At 43.8% G+C, this 26,083-nt stretch overlaps 1 protein-coding gene across 1 annotated transcript; it reads right to left on the bottom strand.

Moving 5' to 3' along the window:
* Nucleotides 1–4,168: 4,168 nt before the first annotated feature.
* WASHC3 (WASH complex subunit 3) lies at nt 4,169–25,663 on the bottom strand. Its single transcript, XM_066634000.1, has 7 exons — nt 25,493–25,663; nt 22,945–23,043; nt 19,763–19,828; nt 19,292–19,417; nt 19,064–19,174; nt 6,247–6,311; nt 4,169–5,415 (listed from the first exon to the last, which is right to left on the bottom strand). The coding sequence occupies exons 1-7, from the start codon at nt 25,541–25,543 to the stop codon at nt 5,331–5,333; spliced, it is 603 nt and encodes a 200-aa protein (XP_066490097.1). The 5' UTR covers nt 25,544–25,663; the 3' UTR covers nt 4,169–5,330.
* Between the last annotated feature and the right edge of the window lie 420 nt (nt 25,664–26,083).

The following is a 26,083-nucleotide window of genomic DNA, read 5'->3' on the forward strand; positions in this document are numbered from 1 at the left end:
CTTAAAGCCAATGTGAAAAAGACATTTTCTCTTGTTCCCCCACCTCTTGAATGTAAAGTATTCCTAATAAACCTACATATACTGTACTAAGAAATATGACCATTGTCACTGGCACTCCTGAGATTGTAAAAGTTTGAGCTGGGATGAGCAACTGTTAAGGGACAGAAGTTTTTAAATAGTCCATAAATTTAAATCATGAGGATATATAGACTATATCCTATCTATGTGAGGCCAAGCTTTATACAAATATTCCAATCTAGCTCTAAAAGTACTCCTTGATATTTTGAGGAAAAAATGTCTAAGATTTTAAAATCTTTATATAAATCCATCCCACCTATTCCAACACATTTGGGAAAGAGTTCTTCAGTGGTTAGAAAAGTTGTTAAAAAGCAAACCTTCCTCTGATTTCTCACTCTGTGATTCAAAGGTTCCAGCAGAAAGATGTTCATGCCCAGAGCCAGCCTGTAGTTGGCTCCTCAACTGTTTCATTGCTTACAACGTTCTCCATCTCAGAAGAAAGGAGGAATGAATAGCAAAGCGTACCTTTCTAGTATTAATTTGGGCATGTGGAAAGAAAGATGTGATTATTCTTTTCATCTTGGCCTATCAGTTTGACTTAAGACTGTTACCTAAACCAGCCATCTTGTTGCTTTTCATACTTCAGTCCAAGTGCTACTCTTATATTTAGTTTACCGTAGTTACCAATAGACCCAAATGTTCAACAAACTTCTTTGGTTCAACTCAGTTATCACATCATTCCCTGGTTTATTGATATTAACCATGGTATTGATATTTACTCAGCATGTGGTCGGTCTGTGGAACTCCTTGCCACAGGATGTGGTGCTGGCGTCTAGCCTAGACACCTTTAAAAGGGGATTGGACAAGTTTCTGGAGGAAAAATCCATTATGGGGTACAAGCCATGATGTGTATGCGCAACCTCCTGATTTTAGAAATGGGTTATGTCAGAATGCCAGATGCAAGGGAGGGCACCAAGATGAGGTCTCTTGTTATCTGGTGTGCTCCCTGGGGCATTTGGTGGGCTGCTGTGAGATACAGGAAGCTGGACTAGATGGGCCTATGGCCTGATCCAGTGGGGCTGTTCTTATGTTCTTATGTTTTGAATCTAAGTCACCAGGAGCCAGCATTGCTAGGTGGTTACAGAAGCCCCAGGGTCTTTGAAAGGCTCACTGGTGATCCCCTAGACCAGGGGTGTTAAACTTAAGGTCCGGGGGCCTGATGTGGCCTGCAGAAGCTCTTTATCTAGCCCTTGGCCTCTCCCAGCAACACGAGCTGCTCTCAGCTGCTAAGCTGGCTGAGGTGTCACTGCTGAAAGGGCAGCCCACATTATAATCTTGCAAATATGTTCAAGAATATTTTTTCTTCTATGTGCAGCTAATGAGATCTTGGGTGAGAAAAAAGTGCTTTGTTTTGTTATGACCTGTTTAATGACATCACTTCCAGCTTAATGACATAACCTGTGGCCCTCAGCAGGCAACATGAATGCTGTATGGCCCTCTGTATGAAATGAGTTTGATGCTCCTGCCCTAGACCATCTTTGTGTCCATAGTCTTTGTGCAGTGGTGCTTCTGGAGTGACTCTTTTAGGATCTAGCCAGGTAGGAGGCAACTTAGGTAGGCAGTGGAAACCCAGAAGAGCCACTATCAATACTGACCTAGATGGATCAATGGCCTAACTCAATATAAGGCAGCTTCCTATGGTTCATCAGCACTCAGTGTCATAAATTCATTCCAGATCTCTGTACATGCTACTTATACGGGGAGAAAGCTTCCATTGTCATCAGTGCGACTTTCCTCCTTAGGTAAATAGCGCATGGGGAGGCCCAATCTGAACTGAAACTGTGATGGGGTAAACAGTTAAAGCCGTTTCCCATCATGCTGCAATCTGGATCCAGATATATTTTTGTTTCATATGTGCTATTTTTGATTGTGTGTAACATGTGCAGCAAATGCATGTACAGAGGACTCACAAAGACCTTTGTACACAATTGAAAGCAAATAAATATCACACAGGAGTGTTTTCACTGCTTTAAAAATCATGAAAAAAAAAAAATGAAAGGACTGTTGTCCAGCTTTGGCCATCAATAGCCCTACATAAATAGGAGAAAATCAACTGAAGATCTGTACGCTTGCATTGTACCTCGGGGGAAATCCAGAACACCTCGCTTTAAATCCATGTCCTCCATTACTGGCATAAAAATATAGCAGAGAAGGGCCAAGACACACAAATTATACCCCTTAGGCATTCTCCAGAAAATCATGGCGAAATGTACTTTGCTTTAAGCCACAGCTTGCCCTTTTTCCAGGCAAAGAAAGTTGTTTAGAGGACAACTTCTAAGTGCCTGTGGCGACTGGGTGCATTTACCAAGGCATCTGTTCCTATACTATTTTAGCAGACTTTCAGGAACATTTTTCTCTTTATTATAATAAGGATTTCCAAGTTCAGTTAAGAACCAAGGCCCAGCAGGCAGTTGGGGCATATTTTTGGATACCAATTTTTTTCAGACCACATTCCTCTGTGTATGTGTACACACGCATTAAGTAATATAATATACATACATTAAGTCATATTTCCATCCCTCCCATGCCCTGCTGTTATTATAATAATTGTTTTTAATTCACCACAAGGAATTACTCAGGGTGCATCTATGCTGGCTGTTTTCCACGGGGACTATTATAGGATGCATTAACATGGGTGGCAAGCCCATCTGAGGGCTAAGGGCCTAATCTTATCCAGCAGTGAACTTCCCCAACCCCATGCCCGGGCAAAGGTCCACCATGGCACCCCTCCATGGCCTCCATGACTGCCACCACCCACTGCAGGATGCAGCCTACACCTTGCTGGCACAGCCATATCAGCACTGGAAGTTGTTTAGGATTTGGTCCTAAGTCTGCAATCCTATTCACACTTTAGTGGGAGTAAGCCCTACTGAGTACAATGGAATTTATTCCTGAGTAGACACGACTAGGATTATGCTTTTGGGCAAGCTAAAAAATCCCCTATATTAATACACTTTAAAACAGAGCGATGCAACATAGAAAATGGCACAATCCCATTGTAGTTGTTAGAAATTGAAATAAATTTAAAGACTTTTCAATAAGCAAAAGGAGCAATCTGGATTCAAATGTGATGAAAGAAATTATGTCTGATGGTAAGCAAACTTGTTCTGCTGTTGGCTATGTCTCCCTTCTTCCACAGAAGGTAGCTTCAAATAGAAACATATGCAAAGTTCCTCAGCCTTTATGATCTGGACAAGAATGCAAGAGACAACTCTTAACCAGGATGTTTTTACAAGCTGATCCTAACCATGAAGTTGACGCTACATTTGACACCTTTTAAAAAAACAATGAAAATATGCCAACCAACCCACAAGGACTGCTCAGCCACCCTTTCAACATTTGGTGAAAGAAAAGGGATGTGTCTGTTCAACACTACCAGTAGAAGAGTATCTAAAGCAAATTAAAAAACATTGAGCCTCACTGTCAGTGTTGATTGGATAGAAATTCCATATTCAGCTGAGTTTCCTTCTCACCACTTCTTATTTTACTAGCCTGGGATATGGTGGAATCTTAATAGATATGAGCTGCTAAACTTATATAACTTTTCTGCTCCCTAAGCAAGTGACTTGTTAAATCAATTTATATGTGTTGGGAAGATTAGAGGGTCTACCTTTATATTAAAAAAGAAAGATGCCCTTACATTGAGTGAACATCAAAAAGGTCAGCTGAATCAAGCCAAAGGCCCATCCAGTTCAGTAGCCAGCCAGATCCCTCTAGGAAGCCCACAAGAAGAGCAGGAAGGCCATTGCCCTCCCTTGTTGCTTGTCCCTCAGCAATTGATATCCAGAGACACCCACTGGTAGGTAGTGCTGCTAGAAAGCTTATCTCTCTATGTGAAGAGCTCCAGTTCCATGTATGGAAACCATCAAATCAGAACGTCTATCTCAATTCAGTATCCAGCTTTTGAATTTGGTTGGGGATCACTTAATTATGACAAGTGTAAGGCATCTATTGCCGTGTGTGTGTCAGTGTACACTTTAAGAATGTTGTTAATCAGTATGCATGATGTCCTTAAGACAGTGTCAGATCACTGGCAAAAATCACCAGGTAGCATCAGACCCAGTTTTGCAAACAACCACCACCAAACAAGTTCTCTCTCACCATTTTATTCATTCAGTGTTCTTGGGGGCTTTTGAAACATTGATCTAGAAGACTGGTTTACAATCCAGATAGACCCAGTCTTGCCACTTAGCTGTCTGAAGGAGATGGTAAGTTTCCATCACTGCAAGTGGTTGCATTCTTGAATCTGCCTTTCAAAACATCCATCAGACACCCTCTACATTCACCTCATTCAACATGACGTACATGGAGGTAATCTCCATTTCGGCTGTGACCATCTTTCAAATCACATGCAACATAAATCTTTGCTAGTGCATTAAAAAAAGTCTTCTAAGAAAATAAGGTTCTTTCACAAAAGTATTTAGAGCTATATTCACCATGGAAACATTTTTTCCCCCTTGGGCTTACTGTTATATTTACAAAGTGTCCTGCACAAGAAGCCCCACTGTAGTTAACAGGATGTTGATTGCTGCAACCAACATTTTGTGTTGGGCAACCTTAAGATTTTCATGTGGCTGACCTAAGATCTCCCAATAATGTAAGCATCAGTGTCCAGTGGTTTGGTTCTGCAGAACAGACATGTTTACATTTCAATGAACCACCAATATCAGCCCCAACTTGTAGCCCCAACTGGGACAAAGAGTAAAAAAAATTGTTTTTTTATCCCAGTGTAAGCCAGATAGGGCTTTAAATTCTCATTCAATACTGAAGGATAACAATGCAAATATAGAGAACATACAGCCTTTAGCTGAATTCTGAACAGAAAGTTAATAGGAAGAAAGAAGAAATCCAAAGTATAAAGAAGTAAAGCATTGTTCAAAGATAGATCTGGGTTACATAATGCCACTGAAAATTGCAATAAGAATAAGAATATGCAAGTCTCTCCAATCCACCCCATACTCCCGTCCCAACTTCATCCTGAGCTTCTGTGAAACAGCAGCAACCGCAGCCAAGGGCCCCACAGTAAGAGCACATCATGACAGTCTCACTTCAAGTTTGACTGGAGCTTCATTCAAAGTTCTGTGGAAGACAATGTGATGATCCCAGTGCAAAGCAGCAGTTTGTTAAAGAATACTTCATATGGCTCAAACTATCAGGACATTTTTTTAGATTAAACTATGTACATAGCACTTACAGAGAATTTGGAAGGGCTTTCAAAAAAAAAAAAAAAAAAGACACACAAATCAACACCTTTAGTCACTAAATGAGGATTCACTATCAGAACTTTCTTCTGCGTTTGCCTTGTCTCCCCAGGCAGGCAGAGCAGCATCTGGTGTCCTGAAAGGTTAAGGTGAGAAATCAAACTCTATTATCTAGAATGCCAGAAGACATAAAACCCAAATGTCAGAACCCTAACCGCTTCCAGAAGAGTAGTTCTGCTACTCTGTTGCAACAAAAAGGGCTTTGGGATCTTCAAGAGTTAGAGGTTTATCATGGCATGGGCTTCTGCAGGCAACAGCCAACATTGTGCAAACAGAACTGAGAAAATGCAAAGTATATGTGGATCTCCATATGACTGTGGGAGGTTATCAAGGAGAACATACTAGACTTCCCCTCCCAACTCAAGAGAGTTATTTGAATGCATTGAAAACATGATTTTCCAAGAACGAATGCACTAGCTTAAATACAATCAAGCCACCAATGCCTTACAAACGGATAGAAATCACACACTGCAGAATTCCTAGTCCTCCTTTAAACTTTACACATGAAGTCCCTAAAGAAGCAGACTTTTTCAAAGCCTTTTTCATGGCAAGTCAGCATGATGTTAAGTCCAGTACACTCAGCTACATCAGGGAGATCCACATTGAAGACCCTGCTTAACCATGAAGTTCATTGGTTACCCTGAGCCAGCCACATTATCTCACTCCCTAACTTACCCACTTGTGCGGATATTACCAGGAAGAGGGATGGACTATGTACATCGTGTAACCAACTTGGAGGACAAATGAGCAATCATGAAATATTAAGTGTTCTTTGATTTGGCAAGGTTTTCAGATAACATTTTTTTCTGAAGCTGCCAACAAGCAAGGTATTTTTCCCCACTGCAAGTGCTAACTCCACCAAGTCTTTATGCAAATATATCCACATTAAATTGAAGTTGTTGCTTACTCAAGAAGATCAGGGTTTAACCCTTCCGAGATCATTTTGTTTCTTATTGCCATTACAGGAACGCCCTGTGAAAGAAGAAAAGATTGTTAAAAGCCTGGTACATTGATGACTACAAGAAGGGTCTCATCAAAATCCCAGCATGTCACCAAACAAAAAAAAAACTTAAGGAAAAAAAAAAACTTTTACAAAACAACTTATTTTGTAGACTGAAGTTCATCTTTCCTCTGACTAACCCTACACTAGGAACCATATGAGTCATGAAAAACTGAGTTGCATCTTTGGACAATTCTATTTTATTGCAGTACCTGCATCTACAACATGCTTTTCTTCTATTAAGGGATTTCCAAATGTATAGGTAAGGTAGCTGTTGTGGATGCCCTTGTGTCTACTGAGCCCATGTGAATCTCTCTTTTTTACTCTATGAACAGATGCAAAACTCTCAGCACTATTTTTCCAGGCACTACCTAGATTTGGTGCTCTCTGTAAGTTAAAAGTTATCAACATAAAAGCACTTGGGGTTTGGCAAGATGATCAAGCTGATGAAGCCAAAGAAAACAGAAAGTGCTCAAAGTTCAAATGTCCATGGTTGATCAAGGTCCAGATGTGGATGTGTGGCTCTGATTTTACCAACTGTGACCCAACTAAGATGCAGAGCGCAGGGCTTGCAGGAACATGACCAGGACTTACATGTCATTAACATTCAAAAAATGTTTGCCTAGGACATCTGTAGCAAATGGATAGCATTAGTTCACCGTTAGTCTGTTTGTAGTACAATGTCTCAGCCATTATAATGCAGATGTGTCATCTTATGAAGCAAAACCTCATTTGCATAGCACAGTAGGAACTGTGCCAAACTGCCTCAGACTGGTGAGATAATGGGCAAAGTCTTCATGACGCAACAGAAATGACTCTAGTACCAAGAATAGTAGCCACAGTTTCTCCTCCTCTGGAGTAAGCAGGTCTATGCTTTGGAAGAAGGAACACTGTGGATGCTGTCCCAAGGTTCCAAAACCATAACATGTTGGTTATGTAGGTGGTCTCTGATCAGATCATAATCCCACTATATTCAATAACACTGTAACCAGAACACACCCAAATCAGGAGATAGGTCATGAAACCATACTTTCCAATGAAATTGGTTAGTTACCATTGCTGGTGAAAGGTCTAAGGGGTGGTGATTCCCTTCTGCCTAGGTCATAGATACAGGTGCTAGACTAACAAACTTGATTGCTTAAGTTTTCCCATCTGATGCTTCAGGAGTTCTGAACACCTCTGGACTGGTTCCTTTTCCCTTCCACCTTTGCTGGTACTTCTAAGAAAGCCCTTAGAAGACTCCACCAGCTGTAATAAAACTTACAGCTTTGTGAACCACTCTCAGTAAGTTAGCTTTAGTAGTCTAAACACAGTTTAGTAGCACATAACTGTGTTCAAGTGGAATTTTAGAATGCAGCTCTCCTTCAGACCCTTTACTGTTAAATTTCTTGACACCATCGGGGGCTCAACTCAGAAAACACATCTCCAAATTCTACCATCACACAGCCCATACATTTCATACAGACTGGCCCAAAGCAGGGCTTCAGCTATCAATGCACATGAACAGAAGAAAACGAGAACATAAGAACAGCCTCGCTGGCTGTTCATTCATTGCAAGGACTCCCACTGTTTGTCATAAAGAGAATAATCTACACTCTTAAACATCCTCCCTATGTATTCTCCTGAAGACTCTGAACCCAAGTGTGGTTCAGAGTCTAAATCTTCTGCTAGGGGTGATCCAACAGAGTCTGCTCTTGCGGCTCAAAGAGTACTTGTAACTTTGCCATCATTGATGCAAAGGTCAAAAAGGAAAAAGAAAACTTGAGCTTGTCCAACTTCTGATTTCCAAGGTCTATTGGAGGTCTGAAAAGGGCACAAGAAGCCTCAGAAACTAAGTGAACAGTAGTGTGTGGTTGGTTTTGGCATGGAACAAATGTACTTTGGCCCAGGCACATAAAAGCCTTTAAAAGAGAAGAGAGTCTTGACTGGTGTTTCAGGGAAGTGTTCTGAACCAGCGTCACTGGGGAGAGTGGAGAGAGTGGTCAAGGCTGGCAGAGAGACAGCCATGTTAATTTTGTGATTAAAATTTTCCTGCATTCATCTGTATTTGAAGCTTCCTCCCTCCCCATTGATCTAAACTGGCTACCTCCAATAAAAACAATTAAACTAAGCAGTTTAATAGTGGGAATCCACAGCTGTTATTACTGGGAGTCACATAGGTCTTTATGACTGGGAGTCATTGCTTGCCATATGGAAAATGTAACCTAAAGTATGGAAGCTAGATTGAAGTGTGTGTATGGGGGGGGCTCTGTTTTTTCCCAGAACTCCTTGTATCTACAATAGGAAAATTATTTTTTAAAAAACAAAATAAAAAAACTCCTGACTTAAGAAATAAGACAACTTTTCAGGCACAGAATGGAATAGCTTCTAATAGTTGCTGTAGAAAAAGCTCAGCAAGACTGTACTAGACAGGCACACTGTTGGAGCATATCACTGAAAGTTGTGATTTCAGAATTATCTGTAAGCTATAGTTAACCCAGATCATGCAATCTGTGCCCAAATTGTGCCCATATTCAGCAGTATTACCCAGACCACAGGTGGTGATGTTTCAGCTCATTTTGATATTCTGATTACACTTAACAGGATAACCTCCTATGTTAACAGGAGAACACAGCAGTGTTTCTCAAGCTGTAGGTTGGGACCCACTAGGTGGGTCGCGAGCCAATCTCAGGTGGGTCCCCATTCATATATTAGACTTGATGCTATCATGGTATGTGACTGCATTTGGGAAAATGTTACAGACACGTACTGTTGTTAAGTTACTATGGATATGCTTAGGATCTCCTCTATGGAGAACTCGTGCAAGGAAAGCGCCCTACAGGTAGACCACAGCTGCGATACAAGGACATCTGCAAGAGGGATCTGAAGGCCTTAGGAGTGGACCTCAACAAGTGGGAAACCCTGGCCTCTGAGCAGCCCGCTTGGAGGCAGGCTGTGCAACATGGCCTTTCCCAGTTTGAAGAGACACTTGGCCAACAGTCTGAGGGTAAGAGGCAAAGAAGGAAGGCCCATAGCCAGGGAGACAGACCAGGGACAGACTGCACTTGCTCCCAGTGTGGAAGGGATTGTCACTCCCAAATCGGCCTTTTCAGCCACACTAGACGCTGTTCCAGAACCACCTTTCAGAGCGCGATACCATAGTCTTTTGAGACTGAAGGTTGCCAACTACTACAACTACTATGGATATGCTTTTAAGAATGACAGTCAATGGGACTTAGTACTGGGTAAGCGTGGGTAGGATTGCAGCCTAGGATTGTTCAAAATTTTCCTGCTTGATGATGTCACTTCTGGTCATGACATCACTTCCGGTGGGTCCTGACAGATTCTCATTCTAAAAAGTGGGTCCCGGTGCTAAATGTGTGAGAACCACTGCCTTACAGAACTGCAGGATTGTTTAACTGTTAGCTGGAGAGAAAGAACTGCTATTTGTAAGCAAGGCAGGAGATTTATCTAGATACCATGGGGTATATGTCAGTTGTTTTTACAGTGCTAGCTCACAGAGAATGTTCTCTGCACCGGTTTGACAGCTGATTGGTTTGACAATGATTCTGGGTATGTTAAGGGGCACACAGGTCATGCCCAGGCCCCTATGCCTCACTCTCACTCCACACAACCCAAGTCCTACAACAACCATCTCTAAACCATGGACTGCTGCATCGTGAGAAGGCCTTCCCTGTCATGCGTGGCTTTTACCTTTCTGCACAGCTGCCCGTTATCTTGCCAGCCGATTGTGTCAGAAAGTTATTCCGAGCAGCCACTTTCACCCTGAAATCGAGGCGCAGAGCTTGTTGGGGTGATGGGCAGTGGACACAGTTGCCCAGTGATACCTTCTGATGAGATCAGCTGGCAAGATAACAGACAACAGCGCAGAATGGTAAGTGCCATGCACAATGGGGAAGGCTTTAGCCAGGTGCTGGATCCGACCCACAGGCTGGGGTTTGCCACTGTCACAGAAAATGCCCAAATTTCTCTGAACCACTACACTGTAGTTCAAGAGCCACAGCAGACCAGATGCCTTTCTAGCCATCACAAGGAATCACTTCGTCAAGGAAGCCCTCATAAAGTCACAGTAGTATTCAAAGGTGCACTTAACCATCAATTTCAGCACAATACTTGTTGAAGTCCTGAGCATAACAGCAAAGGAGTACATTACCAATGAGAATAAAATCCTACTGAGGATTCAGACCATATAACTTCCAAGGGGTTTGATTCTAGTCCTATAAAACATTTCCTTCCCATTTCAGAATTTTCAACAGTTTGCTGCCCCTCCCCCCTTTTTTTTTAAAGTTTATCTCTGCTTCAGCTCCAGAAAATGTCAGGGGAAATATGAAGAAATGGATAAGATGAAACCCACACCTACATAGTTATCCTTTGATGCAGTTCAGCTTTTCGTTTGCCAAATACTTTATCTAACACACATATACAACACTAACATGATTTATAAATCAAATAAAGGAACTCAAGTTGTAACTCATAACTAATGCAAGAAGAATTTGAGATCATATCCTAGAGGCCCATAAACGGTGAGCTTTGGGCTTTCTGAAACAGGTGGAGAAGTTATCCCAAATGGAAGATAATGTACTTCCAGACCCACCTTTAACTGGAGAGTCCGTGCATTTGCCCTAAATTTTTTTTTTAAAAGAGAAAGCTCCATCTTAAAGGTCAGAGTTAGCTTAGTTATTGCTACAGATGGGCCTCTCTAAAAAAAATTATACTGCCTTCAGTTACTGAGGTTAGCATCTAATATTTGAACCAGTCACACCCATTGAAGTTATTTACTACCAGAGGATGGATGTCATTAATATTGCTTCAATTGTTATAGTGGGTCTGTTTAAGACCAACCCGTATGTTACTTTAGCCACATAATGCTGCATGTTATGATGAAGTTATCGTACCAAGTTATTTTTAACTTTGTGTAGCAGCCATACATGGCTACGGCAGAGGATACTTGATCCTTTACTTTCATGCCAAAAATAGCACCCCCCAAGCAACTACTCTAAGTGGAAACCAATGGCTTTGGGGGTGCAATGTTAAATATCCTCTGTCGCACTGTGTGGCCGCTACCCAAAAGCCAAAGACAGTCCCAATCCCCAGCGTCACATGTCTAATATAACACTGGGCGCAATCCTAACCCACTTTCCAGCATCGACATAAGGGCAATGTAGCTCCAAGGTAAGGGAACAAACATTCCCTTACTTTGAAGAGACCTCCATGAGTGCCACCCAACTGCAGGACGCAGCACACATCCCATTGGCACTGCTATGCCAGTGTTGGAAAGTTGGTTAGGATTTGGGCCACTGTGATGTTACAGTAGAACACTGTAATGTAATGTAGTTCATTAGCCTGGCTATTGGCTGTTGGCCTGACTTAGCTATTGTTTCAGAATATATTAACACCTCAGTGGGCAAAACATGCATTGCAGCCTACATAGAATAAACTAAAACATATTCTGGGGTGGGAGCACTGGAAGAATCTACCTTAAACTTCACAGCAACCAGGCATAACACATGCTCCAAAACACCCTCCCCCCATTTTGCCCACAAAACGAAGGATGCTAACATCTCCACCTTATTAGCCCCTTACTTATAGGGGTATCTAACTCCTGCCCAATGGCTTTACCTCATTAGCTATCTGGTATGGAGGAGGGGGAGGCTAAGCTGAGAACCACGAGCCTTAAATAGTTTTAGATAAATGATGAGAGTAGAGACACACTGATTTTACACTTTCTAGCAGTGGGGGTTATAAAGTAAAATAAACCATACAGGTTCATCACACGTAACCCAGCCCCCCGCTTATTGCTTTATTTAGGCACAGTTTAATTGCCACTCCTAATAGTTGGCCTCTTTTTTGTTCAAAAGGTTATGGGGGCAAACCTTGGGACTAATGAGAGGCCAGAGGTTTCCTACCTAGTAGGGAAGCTGGTTCCTTGTATTGCTGCCTAGACACAAGTCACATTAGGAGGTGAGGGGAACAGCACACACACCAAACAGCCTGTGACTGAGTTACGTTACCCCACCCCTTTGCCCATATGAGTCGTTTTTCAAGCCATGCTCTCCGATTCACCCTCAACACCAATTTGTGGGCTGTTGGGGATAGGGCTTTTTTGGTGGCGGCACCACCATTTTGCAATTCCCTCCCGCTGGGAAAATCCATCAAGCTCCTACCGTTAAGCATTCTGTGAAGACTTCCCTGCTTCACCAGGCTTTTTAACCACCTGTTTGCAATTTTGATCTGGCAGCTGTCTAGCTTTCTCAGGTTGTATTTTACCCATTTTTCTCCTTTTTTTTAGCCACTTGTGGGGATGTGGTCCTGAAATGGTGGAATAAATATAAATAAATATGGATGGCTGTCATGAGGGCTGGCAGCCCCAACTTTAAACAAGGAAAACAAACTAAAAGCCTTTTCAAATGTTACAAAGCAGCAGGGAAAGCAGAAGACAGAGAATAACTCGCTCTGTTGCTTCCCCATCTTCTCCTGTAGGCTCTGAAGATGAGTTAAACCTGGAGTACAGAGAGGCACCCCATGAATAGATGTCTAAGCCACAGAGCAGACCGCCCACTAGGCACTCTCCTTTCAGCAGTACATCCATCTTTCCAAATCTGCTGGCAATTAACTAGGCATACAATGCCACTATGCCACTCCAGATTCACAGGAAACATTCTGGGCCAACAAAGGGGCCTGATGGAATATCTTAACCACCCTACCAAATTTGAATGCTTTGTATGCCTGACTCAACTGTAGCCACTGGACGTGAGCAATAGAACTAAGCTGCTGGTCCCATTTTCTTTTCAGGAGGAGTCCACATCGAGTCCAAATAGAAAATATGCCAATATCTGGTTCAAATGAGACCAACGTGTGTGCTACTGTGGCACAAAAGCACCTCTGGAAAGCGTGTGAAGCTTTCTTTCCATCTTATTCTCCAGCCAAGGAAACTATGGGCATGTGTTGCTCCCTCCCCCACTCCCAACACCTCTGTGAAATAAGCAGCCTGAATATTTCTGGTCTCTTAACTCAAGTCATTCTCTCCTGCCTTCTTTCCTAGAAATTTATGGCAAAGACAAAGTATGAATGGCATATTCATGCACATTCAGGTGACTTTTCTTTTTAATTCCTGAAACGCCTAGAATAAGCCACCGTACTGCGGTTTGCAAAAGCACTGATCTAGGTCCTTGCAAATACAGAAAAACACACATAGCCACTTCAGAGGGAAAAAACAAAAACAAAATCCAGCCTTGTCTTTGCCTACTATTCAGCACTATGGCTATGTGTGATTTTGTGGGAGTGCAGACACTGCGTATCTAGATGAGGGTCTTTGCTTTCATTTTCTTTTCTTTACTTTTGATAAAAGAAGTTCCTAGTCCTTATGGATACACTTGAACATGTGTGGCCAATATGTGCTGAGATTTCCAAAGCCAGGAGGGTGACGGAATAAGATTATCAGCAGTTGGGCAGGACCTCATTGAGCAGCATTGCTCCCAGTTCCTCCCAAACTACTGTAAAACTAGAATATGCAAAAAAAGGAAAAAAGAAAAGAAAAGAAAGAAAAACCTCAAAACCAAAAAAAACCACAGTTTAAACAATGAAAAATTAACTAAGCAAAATATGATGCACCTATTTATTTAAATTATTTATATACCACCATGTGTGTGTGTGGTGCTCTGTGATTATTTGTGTTAGGCTGCCAAACCCATCCTTTTTAGTCAAGGGATTGCCTGGACACAAAATTCTGGATTCTGGGCTTGAGTCAACAGTTTACTCAATAGTTGGAGTAAACAGAGCCTTCTGCCCCAGAGCCTTTCAGAAACAGGCATTAGGAGTCAGCCGGCTTGGAGTATAAAAAGAGCAAGGAAGTGATTTATAAAAGCATGTTCAATAGGCGAGACCTTTATTGGTATACATTTGAACTCTTTAGCTTGTGCTTCTTGTTTTTGTGATATTATTGAGTTTCTCCTTTGATTAAAGGTCCAATCCTATCCAATTTTCCAGTGCCAGTGCAGCCACATCAATGGGGCGTGCACTGCATCCTGTGGTGCGGAGGTAGTCACAGATGCCTCCTCAGGGTATGGGAACATTTGTTTCCTTACCTCGGGGCTGCACTGAGGTTGCACTGGTGCTGGAAAGCTGGATAGGATTGGGCCCTGAGTTGCTAATCAGTAGGGTACAGTTATTCTTTGAAAAGCGATCTACAGAAAGGACTGAGTAGGTGACACTGGCACCGGAGTCACTCTGTATGCCAGAGAAAGCACTGAGGACAATCAGTTAGAACCACCGTGAGAATCGGGTCTGCCAGCAGAAATATCAGGCTTAGGACCAGGGACAGACAGTCATTTCTCTGAACAAAGTTGTGATGGAGAGCTTGAGGTCCAATACGGAAACAGGAGGACAGCCAAATAGAAGATGCTAGGGTAAAGGGGGACTTAAATTCTTATGCTATTGAGTGAGAAGTTACAAGGAAGAAAGAAAATACCTACCTACAAATAAAAGATTATGCCTTAGAACAGGAGTGCCCAAACCCCGGCCCGGGGGCCGCTTGCGGCCCTCAGGGACTCCCAGTCCAACCCACAGGGAGCCCCCAGTCTCCAAGGAGCCTCTGGCCCTCCAGAGATTTGCTGGAGCCCATACTGGCCCAACACAACTGCTCTTAGCTGTTTGACCTCTCACGTGAGCTGTGTGACAAGGGCTGCTTGCTGTTTAACATCTGTGATGCAGCAGCAGCAGCGAAGGAAACACTTGCCTTGTTTTGTGCAAGGTCTTTTATAGGCCTTGAGCTATTGGAAGACCTTCATTCATTCATATAAGTTCCATCTCTAATATATTAATTTATGTCAATTTATTCAAATTTTATTCCTGGCCCCTGCTACAGTGTCAGAGAGATGATGTGGCTCTCTGGACACCCCTACCTTAGAATAATTAACCCTGAAGTTGAAAGGAGGTGGCAACATCTGGTCAGAGGCAGGTTGATGAACTTCTTGAAAACAGTGACCACAAAATAATCTAATTCAACATGTGGGAAAATGCCTAGAAGTCCAACAGTCATGTCTGCTACCCTTTACTAACTGGGCAAAGAGGCATCTTTCAAAGTATGGGCTCACTCATAATTAGCAGGAAAGAACACTGTCCATCTATATACTCCAATATAGCAAATATCCAGAGGCTGTTGTAGTGTCTCCCTTGTGTGTTTCTTTCGAGACTGTGAATCCTTTTGGGACAGGGACCTTCTCACTCCTTTTGTTATGTAAACTCTGATAACTTTTGTTTGTTGAAAAGCACTACATAGATATCATTATTAAGAATATTTAACACCATAGGTTGGCACCTTAGTAGAAGTGAGGCAATTATCTGAAGTTGAAAGCCAGAAATTTAATTAGAAATACTATAAGTTAGTTGGCAACCTTCAGTCTCGAAAGACTATGGTATCGCGCTCTGAAAGGTGGTTCTGGAACAGCGTCTAGTGTGGCTGAAAAGGCCGATTCGGGAGTGACAATCCCTTCCACACTGGGAGCAAGTGCAGTCTGTCCCTGGCCTGTCTCCCTGGCTATGGGCCTTCCTTCTTTGCCTCTTAGCCTCAGACTGTTGGCCAAGTGTCTCTTCAAACTGGGAAAGGCCATGTTGCACAGCCTGCCTCCAAGCGGGCCGCTCAGAGGCCAGGGTTTCCCACTTGTTGAGGTCCACTCCTAAGGCCTTCAGATCCCTCTTGCAGATGTCCTTGTATCGCAGCTGTGGTCTACCTGTAGGGCGCTTTCCTTGCACGAGTTCTCCATAGAGGAGATCCTTTGGGATCCGGCCATCATCCATTCTCACAACATGACCGAGCCAACGCAGGCGTCTCTGTTTCAGTAGTGCATACATGCTAGGGATTCCAGCACGTTCCAGGACTGTGTTGTTTGAAACTTTGTCCTGCCAGGTGATGCCGAGAATACGTCGGAGGCAGCGCATGTGGAAAGCATTCAGTTTCCTCTCCTGTTGTGAGTGAAGAGTCCATGACTCGCTGCAGTACAGAAGTGTACTCAGGACGCAAGCTCTGTAGACCTGGATCTTGGTATGTTCCGTCAGCTTCTTGTTGGACCAGACTCTCTTTGTGAGTCTGGAAAACGTGGTAGCTGCTTTACCGATGCGTTTGTTTAGCTCGGTATCGAGAGAAAGAGTGTCGGAGATCGTTGAGCCAAGGTACACAAAGTCATGGACAACCTCCAGTTCATGCTCAGAGATTGTAATGCAGGGAGGTAAGTCCACATCCTGAACCATGACCTGTGTTTTCTTCAGGCTGATTGTCAGTCCAAAATCTTGGCAGGCCTTGCTAAAACGATCCATGAGCTGCTGGAGATCTTTGGCAGAGTGGGTAGTGATAGCTGCATCGTCGGCAAAGAGGAAGTCACGCAGACATTTCAGCTGGACTTTGCTCTCAGTCTGGAGAGGTTGAAGAGCTTTCCGTCTGATCTGGTCCGGAGATAGATGCCTTCTGTTGTAGTTCCAAAGGCCTGCTTCAGCAGGACAGCGAAGAAGATCCCAAACAAGGTTGGTGCAAGAACACAGCCCTGCTTCACGCCGCTTCGGATGTCAAAGGGGTCTGATGTGGAGCCATCAAAGACAACAGTGCCCTTCATGTCCTTGTGGAAGGATCTGATGATGCTGAGGAGCCTGGGTGGACATCCAATCTTGGGGAGAATCTTGAAGAGGCCATCCCTGCTGACCAGGTCGAAAGCCTTCGTGAGATCTATGAAGGCTATAAAGAGTGGCTGTCGTTGTTCCCTGCATTTCTCCTGCAGTTGTCTAAGGGAGAATACCATATCAGTGGTGGACCTGTTGGCTCGGAATCCACACTGTGATTCTGGATAAACGCTCTCTGCAAGTACCTGGAGCCTCTTTAGTGCAACTCGGGCAAACAACTTTCCTACAACGCTAAGGAGAGAGATGCTATCATCATGGTCTCTGTGTCAGCAACACGTTCTTCAACACGAAGCCCCAACATAGAGTCTCTTGGAGACACCCAAGATCAAAGCACTGGCACCAGCTCGACCTGATTCTCACCAGACGCTCCAGCCTTCCCAGCATCAAGATCACACGCAGCTATCAGGGTGCTGCCTGTGACACCGACCACTCGCTGGTGTGCAGCAGAGTGAAACTGCAAACAAAGCGACTGTATCACACGAAAAGGGAAGGAAGACCTCGCATTGATACGAGCAAGACCCGGGATCAGAGAAAAGTGGAGGAATTTGCACGAGCGCTTGAGGAATCTCTTCCAGGCCCGGTCGATGCAAACGCATCCAACAGATGGGAACATTTCAAGCATGCCGTTTACAACACCGCCTTGTCCATATTTGGCAAGAAGACCAACAAGACAGCAGACTGGTTTGAAGCCCACTCTGAGGAGTTGACACCAGTCATTGAGGAAAAGAGGAGAGCTCAAGCAGCATACAAGGCCTGTCCCAGTGAGCGCAACCTGCAGGTCCTCTGAGGTGCTCGCAGCAAAGTCCAGCAGACTGCCAGGAGATGTGCTAACGACTACTGGCTCCAGCTCTGTTCCGAGATACAGATAGCAGCTGACACGGGCAACATCAAGGGGATGTATGATGGTATCAAGCAGGCCCTAGGTCCAACACAGAAGAAAATTGCCCCTCTGAAGTCTGCAACAGGCGAGGTCATCCAGGATCGGGCGCAGCAGATGGAACGCTGGGTGCAGCACTACTCTGAGCTATATTCCAGAGAAAATGTAGTCACCAAAGAAGCGCTGAACAACATTGAGTGCCTGCCTGTGCTGGAGGAGCTTGACAGTGAACCAACCCTAGAAGAACTTCACGTGGCCCTGGACTCCCTTGCCTTTGGCAAGGCACCTGGAAAAGACAGCATCCCTGCTGAAGTCCTAAAGTGCTGCAAAGAGATCATCATCACTGAGCTGCATGAAATCCTTTGTCTCTGCTGGAGAGAAGGTGGAGTACCTCAAGACATGAGGGATGCAAACATCATCACGCTGTACAAGAACAAAGGCGACAGGGGTGACTGCAACAACTACCGTGGCATCTCTCTCCTTAAATACTATAAAGACTCACATGAAATGCATACAACAAACTAGAAATGGTATGGACAAGCACAGTTATTCCTCCAATAACACAGAGGGATCAATTCCTGGAAGGACAAGCACTGTCTGAAACTGTGATGTAGGAGACAAGTAAGGAAAAGGATGTTTACTGGCCAGAATACACTACTCTTACTGACTACAGTAGTTGTCTTCACCCCAGGATGTAACACCCCAGAACTTAACAAAACAGCGCTAAAGGAAATAGCTTTATTGGAAGTATTACCATACAGTACAGTATAAGAAAGTGCCAGACTGGCTAAATAGTGTTGTTCACAGTATAAGGTGGCTTCTTGTAAGTTGAAGCCCTGTGTTGTAACCTTCCTGGAGGCACTGAGTGGCCGCCATTAAAAACAGGATGCTGTGCTAGATGCCTCCTCATTCTGAGCCATTAGGATAGGACTCTTGCTAATTTCCACATGGTTTTCATGCAGCTGGGGCTTTTTGGTATGAAAAATGATCTTGAATCTCTTAAAGTTTGGAAACATAAAGAAGCTCCATGAGTGGGAATCCCACCACTGTTTTGTATCTCCTAGTAGCCTTGAGACCAGTTACTGACAATGCGCTCCATGTGGGAATGTGACAATTTGCTATACAAGTAATCCAAACTTGACATTGCTGATGAAGCACAGAACACTAAAACCAGCTTACCACTTGGACCATTTTGAGATATCTTGCATAGCGTGGATCCTTAGCTACGGTTCCAACATTTTCAGTGGCTTCTTCTGTTTTTTGTTGTCCTGTCTCTTGTATGCTGACCTGCTGTACAAAACAAATCTGTGTGTTAATCTCAGACAACATATGTGAACATTTTGCAGAAAGGCTGATCAGAATACATACTTTTGAGGAAGTGACAGAACTGGCTAAACTAATATTTACCTCTGACTGAGGAGATGCATTTGTTGATGATGGCTCTGTTGAGGCTTGTAAAACGGGGCCATTCCTAACACTGTTAGTGCTGGTTACTTCACACTTAACATCTTCTAGGCCAGGTATAGAAGACAACTGGACATTATCAAACACAGAAGACAACGTTTTACCAGTGGGAATATAATATTTTCAGTATCTTAAAATTTAATACATGTTCTTTTTCAGTTCTATTAATGATGTATATGCCTCAAGACCTTGTTTACAGTAGACAACTTCACCTCCCATTTGCCCTATCAGACAGACATTTATCATTGGCTTGCATTTACATTCTGAAAAACAAAAAACAAAACCCATGCGTATTTCTGCAAACAGAAACACATAGTTCTGATGAACCTACAGTGCTTTATGAATTATGAAAGGCAAGACCTTGAAGTATGCTCAAAATTACTACTAAAGGGAGGAGACAAATTATGCACAAACCTTTGCATCAAGAATATTGAGCGTTGTTTCAATTTGTTGAATGCGGAGGGAAAGTGCTGACAATTTCTGGGAAAGAAAGAAATAAAATATTACTCAACACTTTGCTCATTGTCAATTCTTTTCTTGCCAAGAAATATTTAACAACACCCCATCATCACACCTATAACCTCAGTTCTTTGGAGAACATGCCACATGTCATATCGTGACCTTGTAAACTCTGTTACACAGACAGCCTGAACTACCCCATGATCAATTGCCAATTACAAACTTTGGCTGAGGTGTTGGTTGCTACGAAGCACTGGTACACATACAACAGAGAAGTCTTGTAAGACATGCCCTAGGGCTGTCATCAGATCTAAAAACCAAGCTGCCTCATAGTCAGACCATTGTGTCATCTAGCTCAGTATTGTCTATATGCACTGGCAACTGCTTCCAGGGTTTCAGATAAGAATCTTTCCAAGTCTTACTTGCGGATGCCAAGGACCATCAGACTCCCTGCAAGCAAAGCATGTGCTCTACGACTGAGCTATAGACCCTCCACGGGCCTTTCTGCCCAATCACAAGTTATTGGGAGAATGAGTCTTTCCAAGGCTTACTTAATAAGCAGAAGATACAACCTCCTCTTAGATGGAAAGGCAAGCTGTCATACTATTTTTCCCCTGCCCCTCAGAATGCAAGAACTCACTATACCATCACAGTAAAACACACCAGAGTCAGAATACTTTTCAAAAAATAAACAGGGTCAATTCCACTAGCAAGGCAGACGGTCCAGCTTGCAAGACGGTCCAGGTTTTGGCTCTGGAGTTTCAGTTCCCTGCGGTTCTTAATTTTTTAAAAAATTGTGATTTTTATTGTTTATAAGGCAAGCCACAGTGCCTGTTACCAAAAGGGCTGTTTTGTTTAGGGGAATTAGTATACTGCCCTTATTGGAACTTTAGGATCGCAGGCTGGATAACAAGACGGCATAATGCAGCTTAAAGAGGGGTCTGAGAGAAAGATAACTTTTAATAAAAGATTATAGTTTTATTACAAAAGCACAAAGGTAAACATAATGGACATGGAAAACTGATAAGTATATGTTTCTTGGTCCTAGTACTTGAATCGAGTGTACCTAGCTTTCATGGTGGTTGCATGTGGAAAGTATTTGGTGCATCCGAGGAAATTAGAAAAGGGAAAGGTTGTAGGGAAGGTTTTTAGGGGGTCCCTGATCTGCCAAACCCAGTTGCTGACTAAAGATGGGGAGAGAAGGGGAGAAAAAAAGGGGGGGGAAGAAGGGAAAGAGTTTCAGATGCAAGATAGTTACCTGTCTGTAGAGCAGTTGGATGGGGGGCGGAGTGTCCTGGGAGGAGGACCCTCTGACACAACACAGATGTGTTGGTCCTTGGATAGACAGAGCCAGAGAGAGAGCATATGGCAGCAAGCCCTCTCTTAAAAAGGGGATTTTCAGCCAAAGCTGAGCTGGGTGGTAGCTTGCTTACTACCACCCAGCAGGGTGTTTGGAGTCAGGATGTCCCTTATCAGCAAAATTCAATGGGGTCTAATGGCTGGCTTCCTAGATGGGGGAACTTAAACAATACAATGAATGGGCAACACCAGTTCAGTTCAGAAGGCAGTTCAAGTTTGCATACAGTACTTAAGCAATGATTGAGTTAAACAATACAATGAATAGGAGACACTTAAACAATGATTTAAAATGCCAGACTTCTTCATAGGGAGGTGGATTTAAGATGCCTAACCACAGAAAGGTGGAGGTTGTGTAAGCTTGTGACTTGACCTGATTGTGGAATGTAGGAGACACTTAGTCCATAGTACATAATCAGATAGAAAGTCACAACTAAAAGGCAAAAAGGGGATTTTCACGTAACATGTCTTCACCACACAAGTGACACATTGGGAAGGAAGTGCCACCTTTAAGCTTCCTTTTCATCAACTCTATTGGAGTGAGAAAGGGTGTCAGTCCTCCAGAAGCCCCGGAGTGTTAGACATACAGATTAGTTGGGGATTCTAATCAACTGAATCTCAAACTGCAACAGTGCTAATATACCTCTAGGAAGTAGCATATAAAGGCAACCAAAGAACAGTATTAACAACCAGGGGTTAACTTGACTACCACGAAGCATCTAGTCACACTGGAATAAAAAGGCAGCTTGGCTTTTATGCACTCATTAAAAGTTCCTCTTTGCTCAATTGGCAGGGGTGATTTATCCTCAGTGCGTTCAAGGTAGCAGTGATCCAGGTCTTCCCATCAGCTTCATAGCTCAGCAAGGATCTGAATATGGGCTCCCACATCCATGCTACCTACTAGATCACATCAGGCCCTCAAGTCAAAAGAGCTAATGTGCACACAGTCACGGTTTCCATACAAGAAGCCAGCAAAAAGGAAGCTGCTTCCGAGGCTCTATCTTCACAGAAAGGTTAGTATAGGCCACGGGTAGAAGAGGCTAGAGTTGCCTGGAGATTGCAGCTTTAAAAGAAAGTAGCACCCTCAGGCCTCTGCCGTTGGACAGAGTGCTCAAGGCCACTGGGAGGCTGTACCCCTGTCTCGGAAGATGAACATTATGACAGCAGGAAGACCAGCCTAGACCCAGCCATCAGCCAGGGAATGAGCAGCTACAGGGAGCTTGCTTTTCCTCCCTGTCAGAAAAGAGGACTCTACTCAAACTGCCAATTGTCTGGGGACTGCAGATGCAAATGGAAGCACCTTCTGGCCTCTGTTACGGGCTCCTGCATAGGTGTGGAGGCTTTGAGGGGGAAAGGCTTGAGAGACAAATAATAAATCCTCCAATGAAATAAATAAAATAGAAAATAAAGGACAGCTATGATGATAAGAGTCACTGTCAGTTTGTAGTCGGGTCCTTGCTAATCTTCCTCCACATGATCACGTTCACAGTTGCATGCATGAAGACCTCAAATTCACTGTCAAGAAATCTAGAACTGGATGATCCCAGTCTCTCTGTTCTTTCATATTATGCTATTAAAACCAGGAAAGCCCCAGCTACCTGTACTTATGTAGGCAGAATCACTGACAGAGATTCAACAGAGAATGAATTTGCAAATCTGAATTTTTCTTCAGGAAGACTTTTGAGCCTTCCTGAAGTCCAATGACTAGTAGCACACTGCAAGCCACTGGCAAACAAGGCAAGTTATGTCTGTAGCACATACAGGGTGTGATGCATACCTACCTCTTCACAAACTGTAGAAAATCGGTTAAGAAATTGAACTGTGTGAACTACAAACTGGTTGAGAAATGCCACTGTTCTTTTTTGCTGGATAGCCGGAACCTGCATTGCATAAAGCACACAAAAATATAACAATAGCAAGTTTATACAGTGCCACCCATCTAAAAAGAATACAGGTTGCTGCCCCAATGGGTCTACCAATTATAAACAGCACAAGGAGACTACAGAAAGATTGCAGTGAACAGGGGAAGAATATGTAAGTATTGCGGTTACACTTAGGGCACCATCCTAACCAGGTCTACTCAGAAGTAAGCCCTATTTTGTTCAATGGGTCTTACTCTCAGGAAAGTGTGGTTAGGATTGCAGCCTTACTTAGGTATAGTTACCGTACAGAATCTCTAAATCCTCTTCCAAGGTAACAAAGCTTAGTCAACTGCCTCAGTTCCCACATTTTGAATATGTACATTTGGTTCAACTGCTTCAGATATGTTGATTAGTCTCAAACACTGAAAATGGCACACAACCTATTCTGAGAGCATATTATACCATTTCACAGATACCTGATTTTTTTAAATAGTCTACTTTTCCCTTCTCCTGTCCCCAGACTTCCTGGCTGCCAGGTGAAAACTTTAGAATCAGGTTGTGACAGTAGGTTTTCTCAACTCTATTTACTACTTGTACATTAAGAAAATCTAGAATTGCTGTGCAACTCTAGGTTTCCTATCAGCTCCCACAACTTGTATGGCAGCCAATAATGGGGCAGACTGCTCAGTGTCTCAGCCCATGTCAATCTGAAGCCACCTTTGGGTCATCTCCCCATGCCACAGAAAGGCCACAGATCAACTGTAAACCCTGCTACAACAAACTATTCCAATAACATTGCCTTCCCCAGTGCTACTCATCTTTACCAAGAAAAGGAACTTGGTGCAATTGTTTTCTGCCAGTTTTTGCTGCTGTCAAAGATCCAAAAGCTCTGCCAGGAAGAAGTGGCAAAGCTGATTCATCCTAAAAATGGGGGCGGGGGTGGAAGCAAACTTTACACAGTAGAGGCCGCTGCCTCCCAAGATACTACAGCAGCAATTTCCCTAGTTGCTCCAATTCTTCTCAGAGATACTACAGGGCCAATTTTTCCCCTTAGTAATGTTGTTGTTAGGGCAAAAGGAGGGAAGGAACCACATACACCACCCTGAGCTCTTTGGTGAAAAGGTGGTGTAAAATATATGAATAAATAAAATGCATTTTAGCAACTTTTGTGCATTGGATTTCTGCTGCCTATTACTATCTTGGTATTATTAGCAATGCAATTATAATCAGTTCTTTTCATCTGCATGGGGCAAAACTGCCACCTATCCTCTCATTATCTGTGACTCTGTTCTCATTATCTGTGAATCCAGTCACTTACACCTCTTGTTTTTTAGAAAGGTGTCTGGATTGGGTCAATTTTTTGCATGAAACAGGCACTGGTTATAGCCCATAGAGAATCGTCTGACACATTTGGGTCTGCTTCCAGCCCTGCTTCACCATCTCGAGCACCATCTTGGGGACTACAGCTGAACCTTCACAACCCTGGTGATGATAAGAGGTCTCTGGAAGGCTACCTGAGAGCTGCTCTGGGGTTGGGGCAAGCCCCTAGAAGCAGCCAAGAAACAGGTGGAGAAGGATGACAGGTGAAGCAACCCCCTCCCCACTGCTGAACTCTGAGCCCTCTGAGTTGTTGGGTCAGCAACCTTCAACAAGTCAATGGATAGCCAAGACAGAGAAATCTTCATTACCACAACCTCCAACGCATCAAGGGGCACCAGCATTGAGGGGGAAGTATCAGATGTTTGAGATGTTAGTGAGCCCTCACTATCACCCGGCCCCACAGACCATGTTCATATAGTGTATGGTGAAAAACAGGGCCTAGGAGAGGGGGGTAAAGGGGGTAATTTGTACCTGGGCCCAGGGTCAAAAGGGGGGTCCAGGAGCCAAAGGAGGGGTCCCAGAAATTTCCTGAATTCTTACATTTTCCTATCTACTCAGACTTGTTGCCCACATGGGATGCTGGGGACACTACCACGACTGGGGATGCTGGGGACCCTATTGATGCCACTTGGGTTAGTAGACTTGGGCTCCAAAGACTTTTCCAGCTATCGCTATCCTCCCTCCACCCTGCTTCACCCCTCCCTGTCCCCATTCTGCTCACCCGTCACCACCTTCCCCCACTCTGTTTCACCCCACTCCCTTTGCAAAGGGGCCCAAAAGAAACTTTGTACCCCTGGGTAAAATTCCTCTCAGAGGCCCTGGTGAAGAGGGTCCCCTGGAACCTAACCCCATTTTCCCCGTAGGCTCAATGATTCAGTATCCACTCATTTGGTATCCACTAGTTTTTGCAGGGGAACTGACTGAACCATAGAATTCTGTGGCTGGACTATATGGTGAAGAGACTGGAATCCAGGCTGAGATGTATAGAAACCCCTGATGTAAAGACACCCACATCCCCCTCCCCTGGGTCTAAGCAGCCTAGCCAGGGTGAGCGTCCAGGGGGCAGCCAGGAAGGCAGCCCCTGTACCTTGGTGAGGTCGATGCCGGAGCCTACGAGGGGCAGCCCGTCCTCATCCATCCCCACTGGGCGCAGGCAGGCTCCTATAGACTGATGCTTGGCTGGGAGAGAAGGGCTATCAGCTGGGAACCCTCTGCTGACAGCACATCACGAGCCCTGCCACAGGAAGCGGATCCTCATTAGGATTAGTTTAGCCCCTCCTTTTGCAGGGGGGGAACATGCCAAGTGGTAGGAGGCTCCGGCAATGAGCTTGCGTTGCATCCTGGGAAATGTAGTTCGGCGTCTGGAAGCGAGGCAGCGCTCAGGTAGAACGCTCGCAGCATCCTCTCTAACCGCACAGCTGGACCATTGATGGCTTAGAGCATCAGTGATCCAGCTCGTGCAGTTAGGATGCTGCGAGTCTAAGCGCAGGAGCTGGACCACTGATGCTCATACAGGGTGACCAGATGTCATAACAGCAAAGGAGGACAAGGCACCCCAAAATGTAGGACATCCAAGAAAAAAAGCAGGACATGACAAAAGAAAAGCTCAAAACACACATATCTTGATTCCATATGGTTAATTTAAACACCATATTACTTACTATTAAACTTAAAACGA

This window comes from Tiliqua scincoides, chromosome 7, assembly GCF_035046505.1.
Source record: "Tiliqua scincoides isolate rTilSci1 chromosome 7, rTilSci1.hap2, whole genome shotgun sequence".
Taxonomy (NCBI): domain Eukaryota; kingdom Metazoa; phylum Chordata; class Lepidosauria; order Squamata; family Scincidae; genus Tiliqua; species Tiliqua scincoides.